Source organism: Neofelis nebulosa, chromosome 1, assembly GCF_028018385.1.
Source record: "Neofelis nebulosa isolate mNeoNeb1 chromosome 1, mNeoNeb1.pri, whole genome shotgun sequence".
NCBI classification, from domain to species: domain Eukaryota; kingdom Metazoa; phylum Chordata; class Mammalia; order Carnivora; family Felidae; genus Neofelis; species Neofelis nebulosa.
The window spans coordinates 16,021,110-16,047,372 of NC_080782.1; the positions used below are offsets into that span (position 1 = coordinate 16,021,110).

A 26,263-nucleotide genomic window follows, 5' to 3' on the forward strand; every position below is an offset into this window, starting at 1 on the left:
TCTATACATGTGTTATTCCTACACCATAGACATGCTTCCATTCCCAATAGTCATAAACACACATACCACCAATTTGGACTGATTAGCTCCTATTCATTTTGAGATATCGCCTGACTATTCTTTCCTCAGAGAGTTCTTCTATCATCATCAATCTCGGTGTTACACTATACACGAGCACATTTTATTCCATAATCCTCAATCATGATTTATAGTTGGGTATGTATTTGTGTGAATGCCAGTTTAATACCGATGTCCTCCATTATATCTGTTTTGTTCATAACCATATAATCCATGCTTAGAATACTGTGCAGAACTAAGGACTCAAGAAATTTTGAATGAATGAATATATCCTAAATAGTATTCAATTTTCATTAAAATAAACTCAACTGCAATCAAACTATAGTTCTAAATGATGCAAATCAAAGAGAAAGCTATGAGTTTAGTACAGTTTATTTTTTAATTTATATTTTGTATTATTTTTAGTGTAGAAAATTACTTCTTAGCATATATTTTTTAATTGCTGTGAATAAAGTGACAAATCATACAAATGAAAAGAAATATCCTAGAAGAAAGGAATTGATTATATTTCATTTTAATTCTTATAACGAATGCTTGATATTTTCTTGATGAATCTCAAAAACAAAAATAAAATCCTAAATGTATCTGAAGACCCTGAAGGCTCAAATTTCAAATTAAATAACTTTTCTATGTGAGATCCAGTGCAATTTCATGTTAAAAATCCATTGAATAAAAATCAATAAAATAATGGAACAGATATCCTGAGAATAATCTAATACCTATGTTGAAAAAAACTCGTTTTCTTAGGGAAAATTCATGTTGAAATAAATGAGATTATAATTAGTTAAGAAGTGCTATCAGATTTTTAGAATGCATATTTCTACTCTTTCATATTTTGGGAACATTTAGATTAATATCTACTTCTGCATGAGAATATTGAAGCATGGTAAAACTAATAATATTATTTACATCCAGAAGAGATATTGAGAAAATTGCCTAATTCAAATATTTTTTTATATAAAGAAAAACCTGAGGCAAGATATGACCAAAAAATGCCAGACAAAGCTAATAAAGACATGTATCTTAATATAAATGATAAAAAGAATGTAAAAAAAAATAAAAGTTAAAGTATTATATGAGTGAGCTAGAAAAAGTGAAAGATAGTTTACTGGGGAAAAGGAAAGGATAGAGAACTTAGTACCACAGAGATCATATCCAACTAGCAGCCAGCTGATCCTTCTGGAGGGAAATTAAACTGGATAAAAGTTCTGGGGACCTAGAACTTACTTTTTACATCTCCTAAATATTAGAAGTCAGGACTTTTAGTCTCCTCAAGGTCTAGAATTAGAATGAAGATATCTAAAGAAAGTAAGACTACAGGGGCACCTGGGTGGCTCAGTCGGTTAAGCGTCCGACTTCAGCTTGGGTCACCATCTCGCGGTCCATGAGTTCGAGCCCCTCGTCAGGGTCTAGGCTGATGGCTCAGAGCCTGGAGCCTGCTTTGGATTCTGTGTCTCCCTCTCTCTCTGCCCCTCCCCCGTTCATGCTCTTTCTCTGTCTCAAAAATAAGTAAACGTTAAAATAAATTTAAAAAAAAAAGAAAGCAAGACTACAAATAAACAACAAAAACCCTCCATGAAATGAAAATTAGACTACTTACCCACCGGTTTAAGAAAGTACAGGGAGGTTAATGTTCTATGAGGAGTTCATGGTTCTATTAGGAGTTCTGCAATAAACTGAAACCAAATCCTACAGCCCAGATGAAAGGTGTAAGTTTTATATTTTTAGTGTTATTTGCATTCTTTTTGTTGCCATTTTCATTGGATGTTTAGACAAGAAACTGTACTTAAAAATTAATATTCATTCCGATTTATGAAATCAACTGGTTTCCAGCAGACAAAAAGATACGTGGCTTTTCACTGATATTTCTCCAGCCAAAATCCCCACTCCTACTTATGCACTCTATTAAGGACAAATGAATTTAAAATTTTAAAAGGCATACTTGGATCAGAGCTCCATGACGGAAGGTAAATAGACAAAAGAAATATGCAAATTAATCAAGCAGAAAAATAAATGAGAAAATCTGAACCAGGTTGCTAAATGAGTAGATTGTGACAATTAAAATACTAAGAGAAGAAACAGAGGCCAAAATGAAAATATAGGTCATTATATATAAAAAGTAAAAATGGAACCACACACAACTAGAAATTTAAAAATGTATTCAATTCATGTATAAGTCAGAGAACATATTCAGCTTAGTTGGAGAGAGGATTAGTATGCTAGAAATAAATTTCACAGAAATTATATCAAATAGAGATTTCAGAATGAAACAAAAAATGAGAAAATCAAAAATGCAAAGAAATAACATACAATAATTCTGTAATTACATATAAAAACCTCCATAAATATACAACTACTGATTCTACATGATTGTGGGTTGAATTTTGTGCCAGCAAACTTCATATGTTGAAGATTTAACTGTCAATACTCAATTTAGAGACAGGGTCTTTACAGAGCTAATTAAGTTAAAATTAGGTCATTAAGTGGACTCTAATCTGACTGAAGTCCCCATGAAAAGGGGAAATTTGGACACAGAGATGCATGTGTAAGAAGAAAACCATGTAAACCTGAAGGTAAGTAGCTAAGCTAAGGAGAGTAGCCTACAAAAAGTCTTCCCTCAGAAACCACAAAAGGAATCACCCCTTCCGACATCTTGATTTCATACTGCTTGCCTTCAGGACAGTAAGACCACGCATTTCTGTGGTTTAAACTACTTGGTTTATAGTACTTTGTCATGGCAGCCCTTGCTAATTAATATATAGACTGAGAAAAATAGAAAGCCAAATAAAGAAAAGTAATCAAAGCTTGAATCTACAGTGAATCTACAGACCACAAAGAAAACAGTATAATCCTGAAATCAACGCAAGCAAAAGAAATTAAAATGATGGGGCACTTGGGTGGCCCAGTCAGTTAAGCATCCAAGTCTTGGTTTCGGCTCAGGTCATGATATTGCGTTTTTTTGAATTCCAGCCCCACATTAGGCTCTGTGCTGACAGTGTGCAGCCAGCTTGGGATTTTTTTCTCTCTCCCTTTCTTTCTGCCTCTTTCCCACTCTCGCTGTCTCTGTCTGTCTCAAAATAAATAAAGAGACTTTTAAAAATCTTAAAAATGAAATTAAAACAGATTTCTCATAAAAAATAGAGTTCATACAATATATCCATAATAAATCAATAATGGAAAAACTCATTACATATTCCTATACACACAAAACAACGATTCAGTTAAACAAATTTTAACAACAAAAAAAACAAGAAGAAAAAAAAACAAACAAAAAAATTTCACTATTCCCACGCTAAACAGAAAAACAAACAAAAGAAAGATTATATTTATGGACGATAATAAAATCAAACTAGAGAGGTGCCTTGGGGGCTCAGTAAGTTAAGTGTCCGACTATGGCTCAGGTCATGATCTCACAGTTCATGAGTTTGAGCTCCACGTGGGGCTCTATGCTGACAGCTCAGAGCCTGAAACTTGCTTCAGATTCTGTGTCTCCCTCTCTCTGCCCCTCCTCTGCTTTCACTCTTTCTGTCTCTCTCATAAACATTGAAAAAAATTAAAAAAAAAAAAAAAATCAAACCAGAAGGAAGAAGGGTGGAAGCAATAGAGAACATAGGTATTGGTAAACCTGAATTAATCCAAGCAAAATCTGATGTTTGAATAATTGTAATCAAGAAAAACCTAGAAAGTACTTTTTTAATGAGGAAAAAGATATTAAACGATTGTAATATCAAAAGTGAAGAGCAAAGAGTGTTTAAACATCCTAGGTTCTTTGTATTGCTCAGGATTGCTGTAAAGGTATCCATGTTAAACTTTATGAACTGTATCAGTTCACCACAAAACTCCTAGGAGAGAGCAGGCAGTAATGCCTCTGAAGCCTTCATTGGCAACACTCAGCATCACTCATCACCAGGAACATGCAAATCCAAACTACAATGAGATATCACCTTACACCTGTCAGAATGGCTACAATTAAAAACATAAGAAACAACAAGGGTTGGTGAGGATGTGGAGAAAAAGGGACCCTCTTACACTGTTGGTGGGAATACAAACTGGTGCAGCCACTGTGGAAAACAATATGCAAGTGCCTCAAAAAGCTAAAAATAGAACAATGCTACAATCTGGTAATATCACTATGGATATTTACTTAAAGAATACAAAACAATCTTTCAAAACGATATGTGCACATTAATGTTTATATCATCATTATTTATGATAGCCAAATTAGTGAAGTCCAGGTGTCCATCAGTAGATGAATGGATAAAGAAGTTTTACATATATATATATATATATATATATATATATATATATATATATATATATTTATATGTGTGTGTATACATATACACATATATATATACACACTTATTTATATAGTATATAAGTATAGTATAATATTTAAAGTATATTATAGTATTGTATAGTATATATAGTATATATAGTAGAGTATATATAGTATTATACTAAGAGGGTATTATAGTATTTATATGGTATATAAGTGTATATATACACATACACATATATATATGTGTATATATATATATATATATATATACACACTCACTAATTTCACTTAGCATTATACTCTCTAGATCCATACATGTCATTGCAAATGGCAAGATTTCATTCTTTTTTTATGGCTGAGTAATAATATATAATATATATGTAATAATATATATTATACATATGTAATTGCACATATATGTATATGTATTATACATATGTAAAATATATATTATTAATACACAATATATAGCATATATATTATATATTACTAATATATAATATATTACTAATATATTAGTAGTTAGTAATATATTATTAATATAATAGTAATTACTAATATTAATAATATATGACATATATTATATATTAATAATATATACAACATATATGTTGAAATGTCAAGATTTCATTATTTTTTATGGCTGAGTAATAATATATATTTAATATATATACATAATATATATAATATTATAATACTTGTATTGTATATTAATATTGTATATTAATAATATACAATATATAGCATATATATTACTAATATGTCATATATTACTAATTAATATATTAATATTAGTAATATATATTACTAATATATATTAGTAAAATATTAGTAATATTAGTAATATAATATAAAATAATTAGTAATATATTGCTAATTAGTAATAATAATTAGTAATATACTAATAATTAGCAATAATAGTAATTAGTAATATACTAATAATTAGTAATAATAGTAATAATAATTAGTAATAATAGTAATAATAGTATAGTAATATAGTAGTAATATAAATAAAATAGTAGTAATAAGAATAGTAATAATAGTAATAATAATTAGTGATTATCATTAGTAATAATAATTAGTAATAATAGTAATAATTATTACTAATTATATAATTGTATAATATATAATTAGTATTATATATAATAATTATATATAATAATATATATATAATATTATATATAATATTATATATTATTATATATATATATATATAATATATATATTAATATTATATATAATAATTATATATAATAATATATAATTAGTATAATTATATAATAATTACTATAATTATATAATAATTACTATTACTAATTATAATTATTATTAGAATTAGTAATATTACTAATTAGTAATAATTAGTAATATTTTGCTATTATATAATATAATATATTATATTATTATAGTAATATTATAGTAATATTTTGCTATATTTTGCTATTATATAATATTAGTAATATATTGCTAATTAGTAATATATTAGTAATAATACAGTAATATATGTGCTATATATTGTACATTATTAAAATGCAATATATTATACTATTATATATGTATATGTAATATATATATTATTACTCAGCCATAAAAAAAGAATGAAATCTTGCCATTTGCAAAGACATGTATGGAGCTAGAGAGTATAATGCTAAGTGAAATAAGTAAGTCAGAGAAAGACAAATATATGATTTAATTCATATTTTGAATTTAAGAAACAAAACAAATGAGCAATGAAAAAATAGGAGAGAGAACAATTGAGAGACAAAATAAGAAACAGACTCTTAACCATAGGGAACAAACTGATAGTTACCCGGGAAGAGGTGGGTAGGGGAATGGATGAAATGTAGGGGCTCAGGAGTGTACTTATCATGATGAACACCAGGTGATGTATGGGTTTGTTGAATCACTATATTGAAACTAATATAAAACTGTATGTTAACTACAGTGAAATTAAAATGTTCAAAATAAAGTTTATCAATGAAAAGAAAATGGGACACAGTCATATTGCAGAAAGTAGTCATTGAACTCAAGAAGAAAAGTTTGATATATAAGGAAAGGGGAGTAAAGACCTGTTACATATATTAGATATATAAATAAATATATACTTTAAACGTTAATACTCACAAGAAGAATAATGAGTGATTTGGTGCCTTAAAAACAACTTGGCACAGTAGGTATATAAAAAGTAGAAAACACAGTAACATCACCCAAATTTGACCATCCCATGTCTTGTTGTTAGGAGGTAAGTAGAAATATTAAGTTTTGACATACAAAGTCAAGAGCACATGCAAACAACTAAGAGCAAGCACAAATATCAAAAACATACAACATTGGGGCGCCTGGGTGGCTCAGTCGGTTGAGCGTCTGACTTCGGCTCAGGTCACGATCTTGCGGTCCGTGAGTTCGAGCCCCGCATCAGACTCTGGGATGGCCCAGAGCCCGGACCCTGCTTCAGATTCTGTGTCTCCCTCTCTCTCTGCCCCTCCCCCGTTCATGCTCTGTCTCTCTCTGTCTCAAAGATAAATAAATGTTAAAAAAAAAAAAAAAAAGAATTTAAAAACATACAACATAAAAACTTCTAAACCAGTAGAGAGAAATGCCAGAGACATTATAGTAGAACAGGGAACATAAAATACAAAATAAATTGCAAGTAGTAAGTCCAAGTGTATTAGAAATCACAATACATGTAATGGAATCAACTCATTACTTAGAAAACTAACTTGTTAGGTTGCATAAACAAATCAAAAGTTTACACCCATCTCTACGTGGATGACAAAAGTCACATATAGAATAGCGTTATAGTGAGGTAACAGTACGGAAAAATATTTGAAAACATTTTGACCGAGAGAAATGTGACACAAGAACGTTAATATAAGATCAATGCTGGCAGCATTGCTGTGGTGTGCTGGAAAATTCTTTGTCGTTAATGGGGGCCGACCATTCTGCCTGTTACAAAATGTATAGCGGCATCTCTGGTCTCTAGTAACGAACCGCTCGTGGTAGCACCACATCCCTGCTGGTCACAACCCCGAATCAGGTCCACGTTAAAACTTCCACAGGTGGTTGACCGTTTTTCCTTTGTGGGCTGCTTTTTCAACTAAAATGATAAATTCTAGGGGCGCCTGGGTGGCTCAGTCGGTCAAGCAGCCGACTTTGGCTCAGGTCATGATCTCGTGGTCCGTGAGTTCGAGCCCCGCATAGGGCTCTGTGCTGACAGCTGAGAGTCTAGAGCCCGTTTCAGATTCTGTGTCTCCCTCTCTCTGACCCTCCCCCGTTCATGCTCTGTCTCTCCGTCTCAAAAATAAATTTGAAAAAAGTTAAAAAAAATAAAAAAATTCTATTTATAATTGTGTTGTCATAAAGATTAGTATATTACCAACTGAATAATATTTATTCTCGTATTTTATTCTGACTTGAAAATGCATTAAAACATTTTCTAGGCCTTTTAAGTATCACGAACCCAACTCTATAGACGATTTAAGTCTGGCAAAAATTGTCTCTTGACATTACCAAAAGCTCTCAAAGATGAAAATCAGCTCACAACACTGACACACGCAGACACGCACACACGCAGGCGCGCGCACACACACACACACACACACACACGGAGGTGGGTGTGTTTTTATACTGTTTTAAAGTTCACAATGTGAATAAATATATATGCTCTGGTCATAGCAAATGGATTAGGACCCTTAAAACTGTCAGTGCAACATTAAGAAATGCCTTAATTACCTTAAACATTTTAAAATTATATTTAAACAAAATACCACATATTTTCTAAAATGTAATTAACCTTAATGAGATCAGATTTCTTAAAAAAAAATTCTGAATTTCCAAAACCTAAATGAAACATATGCCAAATCAAAATCCTCTTTTATGCATCCAATTTCTTATAGAATGGACCTAAATAGTTAAATTTCCATGATGATTATTGGAAAAGTTCCATATCTGTATAAAACCGCATACCATAATTAATTTCACACGACATCATGCCATCACATTGTCATCTGTATAAAATTCAAATGTCATATTTTGATACATGAAGTTTTCCATTTCAAGGAAGTTATGATAAAAACGTTCATAAAATTATCATCTTGACAATATTAGATGACAATTGGGACCTTTCCCTGCTGCACACTTAATATTTAATTCAGAGCTCATAATGACATTAAAGATATCATATATTCTTTCTCTGAAAAGCTTGAACCTTCCCTATCATTTTTACATGATTTATTCTCTCTTTAACCTCAAAATCATTTATTTAATTTGAAACTACAGCACTTCATATTAAAAGGTGTTAAGGTTCTCTATTCAAAAAGAAAAAAAAATTTAGAATAATGCCAGTAATAGTGACGATGAGAGAAGAATTTCCTGCACTATATATTAGAAATTGATTTTCATTAAAGAATCAGATATCTTATAATTCCTTATTTGCCACTGCCATAGCTAATACCCTGAACAAGAAGAGGTCACTTAACCATTTTGAGCATCGTTGCTCTCTATTACTTGCAAAATTTGGCAAGACGGTTTCTTAGCTCCTTTATTTTCCTTGAATTCCTTCTTTATCTTTGATGTGTGTGTTGTTTTTAATAAAGCAATTTGAGAATAATTGTCTATAGTCTATACCCATCATTCAAGAGAGGATGCAGATAGGGAGGAGAGAGAGCGTGGCAGAATTTCAGTAACTAAATCCTTAACAGATGTAAGCAATAGCTTCTCTGTGTTATGGTTATTATCTAGAAAAAATTATAATAGTTATAAGCAGATACACCAAAAATGTAGGAAATGTAAGATGGAGAACATAATTTGTTTGCTTATTCTGAAAAAAATTAAGTTTTTAACTTTTATTATCAAAATATCTTTAATGTCAGTAGAGCCATAAACCTAAACATAAAATTGTGAATAGATTAAATATCTTAGCCTATAATGCACTGCTAGGTAAAAACATACAGTTCAGTCTCTTACTTTTTGTTTATGAGTTTTATTCCATTCCCTTTTATTATCAAGCAATGCAATGTAAAAAAAAAAAAATCCACTTACAGATATCCCGGGAAATTAGAACTTCCTTTGTTTTCATACAAAAATGCTTGGCTAAAGAAATAAACTTCTATAATATTATTCAAGTGAAAATAAAATGTATATATGCAGCAGAACAATAGCTAAGCACAAGCAGTTACCATTGGAAATACATGAAGTGTATTGTGAGCAGCTGTGGATTAAGACATTATTTGCAGTGGATATTTTTAATTAAATTCTACCTATTACATACACTAAATGTTCCTAATATATATTAGTGAGAGTCAATATACTTTGCAATTATAACCTTGCATATCTAAGGATATAATCTATAGGGAAATATGAGAGGTAGACGTAAAACAACCAATTTCAAGTGGCTAAGGAAACAGAAATTCAAATATATTCAGAATTATAATTTCTGGTCTCTACCATAAGCATTTCTACTTTGACACCATTTTTTATTCAATAAGTAATATTTTCTAATATGTGTGATAAACTATAGATGTTAAGGCCTAAAGAATATATTTTTTATCTACTGTCACAAATTCTGAACACCATATCCTCAAATTTCAGAAGACTCTAAGTCTAAAAATACAGCTTTAGTCAAAAACATGCTAGGAATCTCTTGTCGTTCTGATTCTAGCCATTCTGACAGGTGTAATGAGATAATGCCTTAGATGTGGCAGAGTGGCTGGAATCAAAAAGACAAGAAATGGGAAGTGTTGGCAAGGATTGGGAGAAAAGGGAACTCTCCTGCAGTGTTGGTGGGAATGTAAATTGGTGAATCCACTGTGGAAAACAGTATGGAGATTCCTAAAAATTAAAAATAGAATACCGGGGAGACTGAGTGGCTCAATCACTTAAGCCTCAGACTCTTGATTTCGACTCAGGTCATGATCTCACAGTTTGTGAGCCCGAGCCCTGTGTCGGGCTCTGTGCTGCCAGCTTGGGATTCCCTCTCCCTCCCCTTCTCTCCCCTTCTCTCTGCCTCTCTCTCTTTCAAAATAAAAATAAATAAATACTAATAAAAATAAAAATAGAATTACCATATGATCCCATAATTGCACTACTGGGTATTTACCCAAAGGAAACAAAACACTAATTCAAAAAGATATATGCACCCATATGTTTTTCAGCATTATTTATAATAGCCAGGATATGGAAGCAATTCAAGTGTCCACTGATATGATAAATGGATAAAAAAGATATGGTATGCACACACATACACACACACACACACACACACACACACACACACACAGAAAAGTCAAGAAAAGAATGAGATCTTGCCATGAGATCTTGCAACTACATGAGTGGACCTAGAAGTTATAATGCTAAGTCAAACAAAAAGAGAAATACATCATATGATTTTACTCATATGTGAAGTTAAAAAGAAAAAAAAAAGAGACCAACAAGCAAATGATAAAGTGACTCTTAGATACAGAGAAAACTGGCAGTTGCCAGAGGAGAGGTAGGTGGAGAGATGTGTAAAATAAAAGAGATTAAGAGTACTCTTGTCAGGCTGGGGACTGAGTAATGCACAGAACCACTGAATCATTATACTGTACCCCTGAAACTAATATAAGTATTTAATTGTACTTCAACAAAGAAAATATTGGGGAAAGAACAAAAAATACCAGAAATCACTGCATTAAAATAATAAATTTTTATAAAGCAGTAATTATAAACGAAGTCCCAAGACAAATGGTAACTTTGAAAAAAAAAACAACTATACATAACGTATAATTGGCAAGAAATTATTGCACCTATTATGTAAAGAACTATTAGTATTGATAAGTTAAAGAGTCCAACAAAACAATATAAGATTAAGAGACATGAACAGTCAGTAAAAAAAAAAAAATGTATAAATGTGTATCCTTCAAATAGGAAAAGATGATCAATTTAACTCATAATAAGATACATGTACATAAAAAGCACACAGAGATGCTATTTTTCACCTATTATAATTGCAAAATTCCAAGTTTTACAATCCCATCTTATTGGCATTGCTATAGAGAAATTGTCACTTTTCTACATCATAGAGATAAATGCAGAATATGCTACAATACCTATGGACGGGGATCTAGTAATACCTACCCAAATTCAAGATTTATCTTTTGTTTTACTTTTTATTTATTTCTGAGAGAGAGAGAGAGAGACGGAGGGAGAGAGAGAGAGAGAAGGAGGGAGGGAGGGAGGGAGGGGACAAGTGGGGGAAGGGCAGAGACAAAGGGACAAGAGGGGGAGGGGCAGTGACAAAGGGGGGCAGAGCATCCCAAGTGGGCTCCATGCAGACAGCAGAGAGCCTGATGTGGGCCTCGAACCAGTGAACCATGAGACCATGACTTGAGCCGAAGGCAGCCACTTAGCCGACTAAGCCACTCAGGTGCCCCTAAACATTTATCTTTGAATCAGAATCTCACGTTTGGAAATTTCTTCCACGGATATATGTATATTAAATGTGTGTAGAAAAACATTCATTATATTATTGCACACAACAGCAACACAACAGCACCAATAAAAATGAAACCAGAGTTAATAAACATTCATTAAAATATCTACGGAGGAGTGGTCCCCAGTGAAAATGGTGAAATGAAACTTTCAAAATTCTCTCTTTCATAAAAGCAATGAGTAATGGGAAAGATTTCTGTTTCAATAATTTGAAATAATTATCACAACCATTAACATGGATATACAAGTTTATGGTTTATAGAGCACTTTCTGTGAATTACCATTTGATCATTACAATAGGCACGAAGATAAGATACGTATGTACAAAGATGAAATAGTCCCACGATCTCCTTCTAAAGTATTCACACTATGCTAGGTGCAGCAGGCATCTTAATAGGAATCCACAAACATTACCTGAAAATGCCACTAGTAAATATTTTAGATTTTGTGAGCCATATTTTCTCTGGCCACCTCTTAATACTACCACTTTTGGTTGAAAACAGCCATATACGATACATATATGCATAAGCGTAGCTGCATTAACACACACACACACACACACACACACACACACACACACACACACACACATTAGGGGCACCGGGGTGACTCAGTTGGTTAAAAGTCAGACTCTTGATCTCGACTCAGGTCATGATCTCAAAGTTCGTGGGTTCAAGCCCCACATGGAACTCTGTGCTGATGGTACGTGGAGCCTGCATGGGATTCTGACTCCTTCTCTCTGCCCCTCTCCCATTTGTGCTTTCTCTCTCTCTCTCTCTCTCTCTCTCTCTCTCTCTCAAAATAAATTAATAAACTTAAAAATAAAACACATTAGTCATGGAAACTGAAATTTGAATTTCATATAATTTCCATATCACAAAAATCATTTATTATTTGTTTATTCAAAAGTGAGGAGAGAGAGAGAGAGAGAGAGAGAGAGAGAGAGAGAGAGAGAGAGAGAGAATCTTAAGCAGGCTTCATGATCAGCACAGAGTCTGATGCGGTGCTCAACCTCACAACCCTGAGATCATGACCTGAGCTGAAATCAAATCTAACTCTGGACCAACTAAGCCACCCAGGCATACCTCACAGACATTATTTAAAATTTTTTTCCCAAAATTTAAAAATGAAAACTAACAGAAACCCAAACTTGCTTACTATGTATGTAATACCAAACTGTGCACAGACTCAATCTGGCACACAGACTGTAGTCTAACTTACCCATGATCTAAACCATAAATAAAACTTTATAGTTGAATTAGTAACAGAACTACCAAACAATATTTCTCAGCTTCACCTTTAAGGAAATAGAAACACAGGGAATTAAAGAGACTTGCCAATCGTAATACAGATAATAAGCAAAGAAGCTGTAACTCAAATGTTTGTACTCACTAATTATTGATATCTCATGAAGACATTGAATCTACTCCAATGACAGGTATTTATGGATGGCATAAATTTTAGAATTTGTGTGGTATCTTATATAAAATTATAGTCTCACTCATAATGGGGTTCAATCTGCATTTTTCATGTAAACATCAAGTTTTTATATGATTTTTGGAAAGAAAAAACACTATTGTTTTAAAATTATATAGACATTACTATATAATTTGTTCCAGGAGAAAAGGACTTACTTTCTAACCAGTGTGCTATAATATTTTTCTTACTCTAATCCTTCAATTATTTTTAAAATCTTTACATCTATGAGATATATAAAGGTATTTAACAATTCCTAGAGATCCAATACATGAGATATATTCATGCTAGTTATGGTATCTGATCTTTCATGGCCATTACCATCAGAAAAAATATGTATTATTAATTATCAATTATACATATATGTATATATAATTATACGCATGTATAATGATGTGTATATATTATACATGTGTATATATGTATGTATATATATTATACACATGTATGTATATATATGTATGTATATATATAGATATACATATATATATATATATATATATATATGTATATATATATATATACACACACACACATAGTTATACTATTTACCATTAGAAATAGTCCTTTGATCATGGTCACAGCCACATATAAGCATCTTAGTAGTGAGCAATATATATTGACTACTGTCAACAAAATAAATACCTTCATATTAACTCAATCATTGATTAAAAATATTAAGAAAAGTATCATAAAAATATATAAGAAGTTGGTATATAAAAACACTTAGGAGCTTAACCCTAATCAAATGTCTAATAAAGCTATTTTATAATGTGAAATATAACTGTAGTTATATACGATTATATTCAAGAGCTCAAGGATAATTTAAAATAAACTTACATAATACATCTATAAAAATACTATTTTAATACAAAAACTCCACTGCATGAATACTAATTATTTCTAATGACAAAACTGCTGACATTTCTGTGTCAGAGAAGGTCTAAGTTCATAATTTTCAGTTCTTTGGAGGAATTCCTTTTCCTACTCATAGTAATTGTAATGGTTCTATTTTTTATTCCTAAGTGCTATGAAAATACATAGCTGTTTCCATATGAATGTATTTGTAAATGCGAGACATAAATTCACTTCTTGAACAAATTAAAGTAATGGGACAACAAGTACTATTCTAAGCACATATGGATCGTTGAACTTTGCAGTCTTAAATATCAGTTATATTTGTATTTTTATAAGGATATATGTAGGTACATGGAGACAGGTGACTGGAAGAAATCTGTACAATTAAGTTAGAATTTCTCATAAAGGAAGAAGAGAAGAGAAGAGAAGAGAAGAGAAGAGAAGAGAAGAGAAGAGAAGAGAAGAGAAGAGAAGAGAAAAAGAAAAGAAAAGAAAAGAAAAGAAAAGAAAAGAAAAGAAAAGAAAAGAAAAGAAAAAAGAAAAAAGGAAAAGACAAGACAAGACAAAGTGAGAGGGTCAGGTCAGATAGGGAATAAGAGAACCACATCCTTGGGTATAACAATTTATATTTGTCCACCAATACTAGAAACAGTAGAACAGATACCAATTTCCACAGAACCTCTACCAGCTTGAATAGCTTCACAGACTTCTACCGCCTCCTGATGGGTAACAAGCTCTCAACCATATGCTCATTGGCACCCAGGCCCAGAAAGAATGTCTGAAATTGATCGACCGAATAAGGCTTCATCTTTTACTAGATGAGGTGACCCAAGAGGAAATGAAAGTCGTCCGATCTTTTCCTTTCCAGCAAATTTTGTTTTTTGTTTTTCACATGGATTGATATGACAAGAAATATGCATAACAAATATTTATAGTAATAAAATACATTTTCCTTTTCGGGTACTCCTAAAGGGGGGAGGACATTTTTTCTGTTTTTTTTTTAATTTTTCTTTTTCTCAAAGATAATAAAGAATTACAGAAAAGTATTCTGAAGTTCATAATAAAAACACGAGTTTCAAGTAATTCAATATGTGTGTGTGTGTGTGTGTGTGTGTGTGTGTGTGTGTGTGTGTATACACACACACACATAATTTTAGCACATTTGTTTCCATCTACTTTGTGGAATACTTTGTAGAAATAAATAAATGATGAAGATGAGTTGTTTCATCTCATTTTAATATGCATATAAGAAAAAGACAGAATTGTTTCAGATCTTTTCTTATGTACCACATTCTGACTCCTCAGCTCCTGCTGGCTATGGAAATACAGCTGCAACCCAGTCCCTGTTGGATCAGGGGCGAAGCAGATGGTTTGTGATCCTGTACTGCCTACACATTAGGGAAGCACTATGGCTTGGATCTTGGATGCAGTAGTATTTTTTCTTCTTCTTTTTTTTTTTTTTTTTTTTTTTTTTTTTTTTTTTTTTTTTTTTTTTTTTTTTTAGTACTAACAGCGTTAAAGTGAAAATAAATAGTCAAGCAGGGAGATGAAATTCACTGAGCCTGCAGTCATGGAGATTCTACTGCTGTGCTTACTGTTTCTCCCAGAGGTACTGAGTAAACTAAGTGGCTGCTTCCAAGGATCGGTAATTCATGAGAAGGTCTCTCCACCTCCTGCTCTATTCTCTACCCTGGAGCCTGCATGACACATGGTGAAGCTGTCCCCAATTAGTGAACACACAATCTCCTGATTGGTTTGGTAAACCATTAAACTGTCTTGTATTTTCAAGAGAAAGGGAAGGTGGTCTAAAGTTATGACTATTTTACCAACTTCACTCTTTCAGAATTTTAACAAAACCTATACATCCTGTGGACATTTAATCTATATTTAAAATATATCAGCATTTTTATGGAAATTAATATGGGGAATTGAAAAAACATCCATGTGCTTTTAAAAGATGGCTTAGATTCAAATACAATCGCTGTGACAATTAACAAAAATATATTAGATGCCATGAAATATAATAGATGCACATTGTTTCACGTGCATTAGCCATAGATTGAAACATATAAATACCAATGCACCAGTAAATGGCTTTGTGAATTATAAGATACCTTCATGATAATAAAGACAAAATCACTCAATTATGTGTTCAATTCAGTGTTTCTACTTTACACAAAAGAATGTAAAGAGTCATACGGTGGTGAAGAACATTGAGTTCAACATGTATGGACCAATGTTTAGGGAGATGTGACATGACTGGCACACTTTATTTTTTTCAATCATGATTTTGAACCATCCTTTATAAGTAATACCATTCTAGAGCATATGTCCCTCTACTTTCTATGTCTTTTCAAATCCAACTCAACTCTACCCTCATCTTACCTCATAATTTCTTAGAATAGGAAAAAACAAACAAACAAACACTTACTTTTCCGACATATTGTGGATCGGGTCCCATATGTTCTTCTAAAACAAAGAACTGATTCCAAACCCATCCCCTTTTGGGACGATGGTGGACTTCGGTTTCACCTTCAATGTGTTTGGTCTGGTTTCTGGTCACCTTGATGGAGCTGTGGTGAGCAGTTCCATAACACCTCTGCACAAAACAGAGACACACGAGGACTGGACAGATACAAGATGTGCTCGTAATTTTCATTGTAAGATAGCTTTCCAGTTCACCGTCTTCTTTCTTTTCCTTGTCAGTTATAAATGCTTAGTGCGCATTCAAGAGAGAATCCAGAGCATCTTTTGGAAGGACAGTCCAAAGTAAATTGTTTAGCTTGTCCATGATTTAACTGCCCATCAGGGAAAGCTCAGACTACATTTACATCCTGAAACACTTGGAGAATCAAATCTGTAGTTGTCTGATTCCAAATCTTCACAGTAAGTGAACACAGGCAACCATTTTCTACCTAATGGATAGAGAGAAAATTATATACATTACAAAACATGGTAGCTTTAAGTATTTTCTCTGAATGCAAATTCTACTATTTTGTAGGATGATGCTGATGTGTAAAGAATACATACAAATTCTTTTTTGCAATTCACACAAACATGCATACATATAGTCATGCATAAGCTTGTATCCTGCATACATTTTTACAAGGATCTTCTTATCTTTACTGTTAATTCTCAATACTTAAAAACAAATTAATATATATTTATATTTATGTATTTCTTTGTAAATATATATATATATTACTTTTAAAAGAATGTATATATTTGAATATTTGTGCATATATATATGCATATTTTTATATTTATATATTTATGTGTGTATCAAATCCTTGGAAACAACAGAAATGCAGTCCTAGGGACTGCAGAAATGCTCAGAAACCGACCATGAGTATGTGCACATTTGTGATATGATCTCTTCTAATATATGATCCATTAGGCACTCCTTACTACATGAAAATTTTCGTTTTTGTGTTTATTTTATTTTTGTTAAATGTGATGCAAAATCACAACACATACATGGATTACCTGCTCCATGTGACTCACTGAACTTCACCAAAATACTCAAAATACTTTAGGGTTGAAAAACTGTCACAGATCATTAAAGCAATCAAGTAGGTAGGTACTTGAATTGCTTAGTAAGCACAAGAGACAAAAATAAAGCAGAGCAGATAGAAAGATGGCTGAAAAAAAAAAGTATGCAACTTAAACTCAGTCCATAGATGGGGATCAGATTGGCATGGCTGAGTATGAGTGAGAGAGTTTCAATTGGCTGAAGCATAGTTTGCTTGGATTTTGTTAGTCCTACAGATAATACTCTAGGGTGTGGTCTTCACATATAGGCAAGACAGATTGTAAGCTTGGGGATGACATTACCCACAATTCTAGCAGCTATGTAAAGAAAGGTAAAAGGAACAAAAGAATGGTAGCAAAAAGATCAGGGGAAAATGCTTGGATTCTCAAATAAGAAATGTTGAAGACTCGGCCTCAGATTTTAGTACAATTGGGACAATCAAGCAAAACCTACGAAATATTTCTAGAAGAAACCAGGCAGGATTTGGGAGGGGAAAAAAAAAGTTGACCCTGAAATTAGTACTTTACAAAAACATGAAATGGTGTAGCAAGTTTTGCTGTATTTTTATATGTATGTTTCCATAGGTATTTGGAAGGAAACGTGGATTCAAGGTTATAGCTGTTCTATCTAGAAAAATATTAGATGCATAACTCTCATTTCATAAAGCTCACCCCTGTATACCAACACAAACTGAAATGTAGAGCTGAATCAATTATAAAGTAGCTGACTTATCAATATAAAGACTTAAAAAATTGAATATAAACCATTAGCCATAGCATAATTCCTTCACACAACTGAAAAAAGTTTCTATCAAGTAGGGAATGTAAAACATCTCACATGAGACTCAGAATACGGTACTCTTCTCTATCAATACGTCTTCCCATACATTTGGGTAATGATAATGCTCATTTACCAGTTGTTCAAGGATTGTATAGGATTGGAACTAGGATTTCATTTTCATTATCTAGTGAATATAACTTGAAGTTGGTAATATTCTCTGAAAGCAAAGATGTATTTTTCACTGATTTAAATTAAAATGACTCAAAAACTCTAACATAGTTATTGTTTTTTTTTTTTTTTTTTTAAAATACCATTATAGCTCCAGCATGATGAGAGCACTGGAAAGAAAGTAAAAAAAATAAATAGATAAAATAAAAAAACAGATTTACTTTTTTTTCCAACAATGTACTTATAGTACAAACATGAGTCATCTAAGTTTTTCAAGTCTTACTTTGCTCATTTAACTAAAATTTGTGGCTTTGAATCATTGATTTTAATATTCTTTCCAGTCTAATAAATTATTAAAGACTCTTAATTTTCAAGTCACAGACTTCAGAAAAGAAACTTTAGTCTTTCTTCTTAGAAGGCAAATTGATGAATATATAGAAGGTGTTATCTTAATAATTTCACACCATTTGGTGTGATTTCTAAATGAAATTAACATCTTTGCCCTTTATGCTAAGTTGTTTAACAAAGCATAATTCATGAGTGAAAGTGAAGAAAGTGGCTTTTGTAATGCATTATAGATATGTAGAATGAGTGTGTTCTTTAAAATAATGATCTAGTCTGGCATTCCAAAAATATATAGATGCATTTTAATCTATATATGTATCTTTAGAATCTTCACTGTGATAATTACAAAGTGATAAATAAGGCTCTGTGGAGTGAAAGAACAAATGTAAACATTACTACTGTACTTTTGCAAGTAATCTCATTTACTGTGAGAAGACAGAACTCCAAATATAAAAATCTTGTGCTATACTTCAAGAAATCCATCCCTGCATAGACTAGAAAGAATTAAAACACAAATAATAAAAAAAACATTGATTGAAACTGACACTGTAGAAATATGTTGCAGACATCTGCCATTTTTTAAGTGACATTCAAACAAACACCTTACCTACCCTCAAGGAAGACTCCAATATATGAGTTCTGATAAGCAGAGCCTTTTCACCTCTGAAAACTTAGGGACCTGACACTTTCTTCTTACAGCCTTTTAGTTAGAATTTATACCAATGGCACAGCCATGTTAATTATATGTTTCAATACCCTGGAACAAATGATGGATGAATGCAGAGACAGCTGAGAAATTTTTCACAGTGTTAGTGAGGTTCTCAAGGTCCAAATGTGGTGTATGTGAGTCCAGCAGCCTTGTGGGAGAGTCCAGGAGCAGGTGCATGAATTTGAGAGTCATTCTAGCTTTACTGTTTCAATGTGAGTACTTGACATTATTTCTTACTGTCTAACTTCCTTTGCTTCCCACCTCCCAAACCAGATTTTTTTTTTTTTTTTTAATTTTTTTTTTTCAACTTTTTTTTTTTATTTATTTATTTTTGGGACAGAGAGACAGAGCATGAACGGGGGAGGGGCAGAGAGAGAGGGAGACACAGAATCGGAAACAGGCTCCAGGCTCCGAGCCATCAGCCCAGAGCCCGACGCGGGGCTCGAACTCACGGACCGCGAGATCATGACCTGGCTGAAGTCGGACGCTTAACCGACTGCGCCACCCAGGCGCCCCCCAAACCAGATTTTTCAACCCTCACCAGTTTTAATGGTTGAAAATACCTTCTCCAATAAATTTATTCGCTGCTTTCCATGGCCAAAGCTGCCACGTGTTACTTGAAAACAAGAACCTTCTCTGACATAAAGCATTACTGTCATTCCAATAAAGACATAATTTCCAAATAATGCATTAAATGCAATAATGTTTAATGTAGACCTCTCTCCATTGTTCTGTTACTTAAGCTAAGTGAAACAACACTGCTTCCGGAGAGTGGCCCCTTGGTTTTGTAAATACTCCCTCTTCCAAAGTGGAGTTAATAACAGTGTACTATATGAGTCAAGAGACATGACCTCAAATGTTCATCTTGTAGAACACTGTCATATTTTGTAAGCAGTTTTTCTCTGAGCCTCACAGTTTTCATTTATGAATAAAGATTCTTAATGAATTCTCTTTGAGCATGTTCAGCTATCTAATTATTTGAATTTATGATTTAATAATTATGTATTATTTACGACTTTTCTTACTGTCACTGACTTACTCACATCACTCAAGATTAAATAGCCATTTACAGCTCTTCAATGCCTTCCTTCATTCCTGAAGGAAGGCATTCCTTCAGAGAGCTCTGAGGAAACAACATTCTCAGAGAAATGGATTCTCACATTTATCCCAAATGTTAATGCTTGTAACTTGTGCCTTCGACTGGATATTTTTACCAATTCATTCTTAACTTATAAACCTTGAATTCTAAAGAGGTCTAGAGAATGGCTTTTGTTTCTTTTCTTTTTTTTTTTTTTTTAAGAAAAGCTTTCTTTGTCCTTTTTTATTTTGAAAATGTCTTTATAAAAACCTACTCTGCTGACATTATTTCATGAATTCATCTTTCTAGTCTCTGTATGTGAGGAGTGACATGAGATATTTCATGTATTCAAAAAATCTAGAATTATAATTGCCACCAGGATCTGAACTCTAGCATTATAGGATACATGTTAGGAATTTATCTGACATCGCATAGAGCACAACTAGCTTAAAAAGAAACTGTCAAAGAAGATAAAGTACGATAGAAAGTCCATATTTTTTGGAATTACTTTCACTGAGTTATATAAAGACATCTTGCCTGAAGAAGTAAGTACATAGCGATGGGAACATAATGCTCAATACACAGAAGGGGGGCTTTCCAACTATCAAAACTGTAAATCCATCAGATGAGAAAATTTTTCTTTGTGTCATCTTGGAAACAATGCAACTTAATATTTCAAGAGAGACAGAGAGAACCAGCCCAGTGGTGCAGGGCCCATGGGAGAGGGAAAGAGAATCCCAAGCAGGTTCTGCACTGTCAGCATGGGAGCCCAACATTGGACTGCATTTCACAAACCCTGAGAACATGACCTGAGCCAAAATCAGGAGTCTGAAGCTTAACCCACTGAGATACTCAGGAGCCCCAAGATTCATCATTTAAAGCTATAATACTGTCAGGCAGATTTAAATATAAGAGACTTTATATTATGTTCGAATTCTGGAGTTGCTTATATTAGGCGAAAGTTACAAACACTGAACAAGAGTCATTTTTAAGAGTAATAAATATTTATTTAATACTTACCAATCTTTGTATCTGTGTGTGTGTCTCTGAGTGAGTATTTACCTTCAGGATGGTCTAAAATCTCAAAATTATCCTGTGGGTTGGTGATAACAGGGATAACTCCCATTGCTGGCAAGATGCATTCTCAGGTACATGTCTGATGCTGCAGCTATGGTTTCCATCATTTTTGGATCCAATGATCAAAAATATCAGTATCCTTCTCTCATTCTCTGTCTAGCTCTTGATCAATTTCTGATGACACTGACTTCTGAGGTTTTGATTTACCTTCCTGCCTTTCACTCTCCATTGTTTCAATTCTCTATCAGTTTTTGCTTTTGTTTTTGTTTCCTCTCTCTCTCCCTCTCTCTCACTTAGTAATTCATCTGTTTAGGAGAATTACTCTTCTCAGTCTTTGTCAAATAGAGCTCTTGCTTACAGTCAAAATGCAAATTCTCATAAACCACAGAGATTTGTGCAGGGCTTCACCTAAATTTGTTTCAAGTTTTGTCTCTACGTTGATTGCCAAATCAATATTTTCAATCTCAATCTGACCTTTTCAGGACTCAAGGTTTTGATATAATAAACTGCATTTGCTTAAAGTATATATTTAAATATATATAAATATATTTAAAATTATATATTTGTATACAAATGTGTATACAAAATTATATATATGTATTTAAAATTATCTCAAAATATGACTCATGCTAAAATATAGTATATACATAAATCAGAATGCATTAGCTTTTACATACTATGCTTTTCTGCTAGAATTATTAATATTGTAAATATTAATAATGATTATTAAGTTTCATGTAGAAAGTTATGAAAATAGGTTTGCACACAGGCTTTACTCCCTCGCATGGCTCATTCCTCTCTCTTTGCCTTAAGAGCCTTACTCTCCAAATTTTATTCAGTAATACCTACCCTCTGAGGTATAGACTGAAGGGTGTTTCTCCACAAAGACTTCTAGTTTTGGAAAACAATTCTCTTTGGGTCTCTTATGTTTCTGCACATTGTTTGAGTGAGTGGCATTGACAGCTTGCCTGCTGTCATTTTTTTTTTTCCACAGATACATGTATAGCAAACAGTCTTGGAAGAAAGATAGAACATCCCCCTCCCTTTGGGGCACAAAGCCTGACTGGATTACGTCTTTGTTTAGGACAAAGATTGAAGAGGTCAGCTAGCAGACCTAATATATGACTGAGGATTCCAGAATTTAGAGTTCCTTAGTCATAACCCATAGATAATATGTGTATGGCATATACCTGGGCTGCTTCATGTTACCCCATGGTTTGTGAGGAACAAGGGGAACTCATACCACCAATTGTGATATGGGTAATAAAGTCTTTTGTCTCTGATCCTGAGTCTCATATCTTCTGTCAGCATCTATGAAACTGTGGCAGCCTAACATGTTAGATTGATAGTCGGGTAAAATCTCAAACCCATCACTTGCAAGTCTGGATACCATAGTTCAATAGAACTGTGTGCTCCTCTAAATTACCAGAGCATTATACCATCCTGTCTTACTATGACAGAAACCAGCATTCTAATTATTAATATAGGCGTCATTTCAGTTTTCCTTTGTGTCAGTTCTTTGGTGTTTTTTGTTTTTGTTTTTGTTTTTTTTTAGTTCTCACACCATGTCTATGTATTGCCATCTCCTGTGAGGTACCTCTCATAGTGTAGCTAATAAGTAAACATTTCTTGAGTGAAGAAATAAATGAGAAATAGACGAATTAATTCAGGGTTTGTGCTCCAAGAGTAGTATTAATATATCGAATTTCAAGTTAGAATATTTAACCGTAAATTTTTTTTTACAGAAAAACTTTTTAAAAGCATGCTTTGATTTGGTTAACATTATACTTTGTTTTTCACTTCAAAGACCATCACAACCAAAGACACAAATACTGGAAAAGAAAATTATACTGTATCAATAAAATCCTGCTTTTTCGCTTAGCTCCTTTTGCACAGGAAATTAAGAAAGCTATCCAAATACTGAGCCATGTATGTATTAGTAAACTTTGCAATGTCATATACTATGTCATTATAAGTAATATTTTATTTATAGTTCAAAACACATGTATGAACATTCCTACTATGTTGACCTAGAATAAATAAAAGAAATAAAGCAGAGACTACTATTCATGTTATAAGTATTTTTTCTGTTTCAAGACAAATTATTATTGTTAGATTCAAACATATTTATATGAAATTGTTAAAAATTTTTAAATTTATTTTGAGAGAGACAGAGACATCATGAGTGGGGGAGGGTCAGAGAGAGAGAGAGAGAGGGAATCCCAAGGAGGCTCTGCACTATCAGCACAGAGCCCGGTGTCGGGCGCGAACTCACAAACTGTGACATCACGACCCGAGCTGAAATTCAGAGTTGGATACTCAACCTACTGAGCCACCCGGGTGCCCCTATATGAAGTTTTATTTTTATATTTTATGTATTCCTGAAATCACACACATTGGAGGAAAGATAATGTCCTGAAGATATATAAGAATGTAAGATGATATTCACAATACTGATCTATTTGACTACAATAGGTAATATCATGAAATTACTTCCAATTTTCATGTGGCTGATTCTACCCTTCATATGTCTGGCTAAAATTACTCCAAAAATTAGAAAATGAATATAGAAGAAAATGGTGGTACCAAATGCAACCTTTCCTTACTTATCTGCTTATGTCAGAGTAACAAATAGATATTTTGAATTTCTCCATGTCTTCTCAAATTATTTCTACCTATCACACTATTTTTTTAATCTTTTTTAATGTTTATTTATTTTTGAGACAGAGAGAGAGAGACAGAGCTCGAAGAGGGGAAGGGCCAGAGAGAGAGGGAGACACAGAATCGAAAGCAGGCTCCAGGCTCCGAGCTGTCAGCACAGAGCCCCATGTGGGACTTGAACTCACGAACTGTGAGATCGTGACCTGAGCCGAAGTCAGACGCTTAACCGACTGAACCACCCAGGTGCCTCCCTATCACACAATTTTTATATTTAGCTTATATTCTTGTTACGCACACACACACAACACTATGTCTGCACATACACACAGCTAAAATGTTAGGGATTAATGAAATAACTTTCTAAAATGGTTATTCAGTTTGGTTTAAAATGTCAAAAAGCACCACTGGTGCAGACTCCTGATGTCTAAGTCACTATCTGGTTTCTATCCCCGAGCACCCTATACATGTTGCTAAGCATTAAGTCCCTGCTCTCCACTTACCCAGAATAAACACTATTATTTCCTACCCTCTCTTGTGGCTTGATATCACCTCAGCACTAAGTTCTAGCCAATGGCATATAAGCATAGTTTTATCTTTCGACTTCCTGGGAAATTTCCTTAGATTCTTGACATGGGTTTTATCTATTCTTTCCCCTTCAGCCTGCCACTTGAATCCTGAATGTGATGGTTACACCTCCCTTTTGGACCAAGAGAATGAGTGCCATAGCCTGGAGATAAGAGAAGCCATGCAACTTTATCCCAGAGAACATTGTAGAGTGGAGCCTCCATATAAGCCCCAAGCTGCCTTCCTCTGAGCTCAGTTAATAGAGAAAATGTCAGACTTTTTTTTAATGCTACACCTCTTTTGTGTTTGTTACTCAGAGCTGAATTTAGCCCTAATATAACGATCATTGAACTGCAGTAGTATATTCTCCAGCCTTTGGATTTCAGGGCAGGGGCTGGGATATAGGGAATAAAGTACAGAGGAAAGAGAAAACAGGAAAGGAAAATCAGGGGAGGGGGCAATGGCAAGATGATGGATGACACTCTATTCTAACTTCCAGAGGACTTATTTTTGGTGACAGTTTTTTCTGCATCTTTTATCACAAATATTAAAATCGTGCTTTTCTCTTTTTCCTCTAAAGCAAGAAACTGTATCTCATGCTGTATCTGCGTCATTCTTGCACACAGCACTAGGCAATGCAAATGGAAGGACTGATCCTTGTCCAAGGTCTCCTTCAACACCTCTGCCTTTGAAGTCTGTCCTCTATCCGTATATAATCTCAACTCTCTGATTGAAACTGCTTCATCCCTTTGCATCACCTCTAGGATAGAATCAAAACACTTTCAGGTGAAATTCATGGCTTTTCAATATTTGGTACCTTCCCACTTACCCCCTCACCCTCAGTGTCTGCCCAGAAAACACCTACTCGCATTCGATCATGCTGTCTCCTGACAATGCTGTGTTCTTACTAGTCTTTGTGCCTTTGTGCAAGCTGTTTCTTCTCAGTGAAAAGCCCATTCCTCTGTTTTAATGATCTGCGAATCACCAGTCCCCCAAGTCAGTCTTCAGAGCCTATCCACTCAGTTCTAAAGGTCCCCTGTTCTATTGTCATGAGGGAGTTCAGAATAAGCCACCTCAAAATATGCCACTCTAGCATAGATTATTTCAAGTTAAAGTCACTTGAAAAGCACCAGATGCAAAAGGGCACTCTGAGCTTCCCCAAAGCAGGAGATAATATCCCCATGTGAA

General features: G+C 33.3%; 1 protein-coding gene across 7 annotated transcripts in view; it reads right to left on the reverse strand.

The window, feature by feature from the left end:
- CDH18 (cadherin 18) overlaps positions 1-26,263 on the reverse strand; it is a 1,008,661-nt gene that overhangs the window by 320,509 nt on the left and 661,889 nt on the right. For all 7 annotated transcript variants that reach the window (XR_009257849.1, XM_058716179.1, XM_058716186.1 and 4 more), the window contains one exon: positions 16,593-17,076. Coding sequence is in view for 6 of the 7 variants with exons in the window: in XM_058716179.1 (XP_058572162.1) it covers positions 16,593-16,820 (228 nt within the window). In the remaining variant the exon portion in view is untranslated. The remainder of the gene's footprint in view (positions 1-16,592; positions 17,077-26,263) is intronic.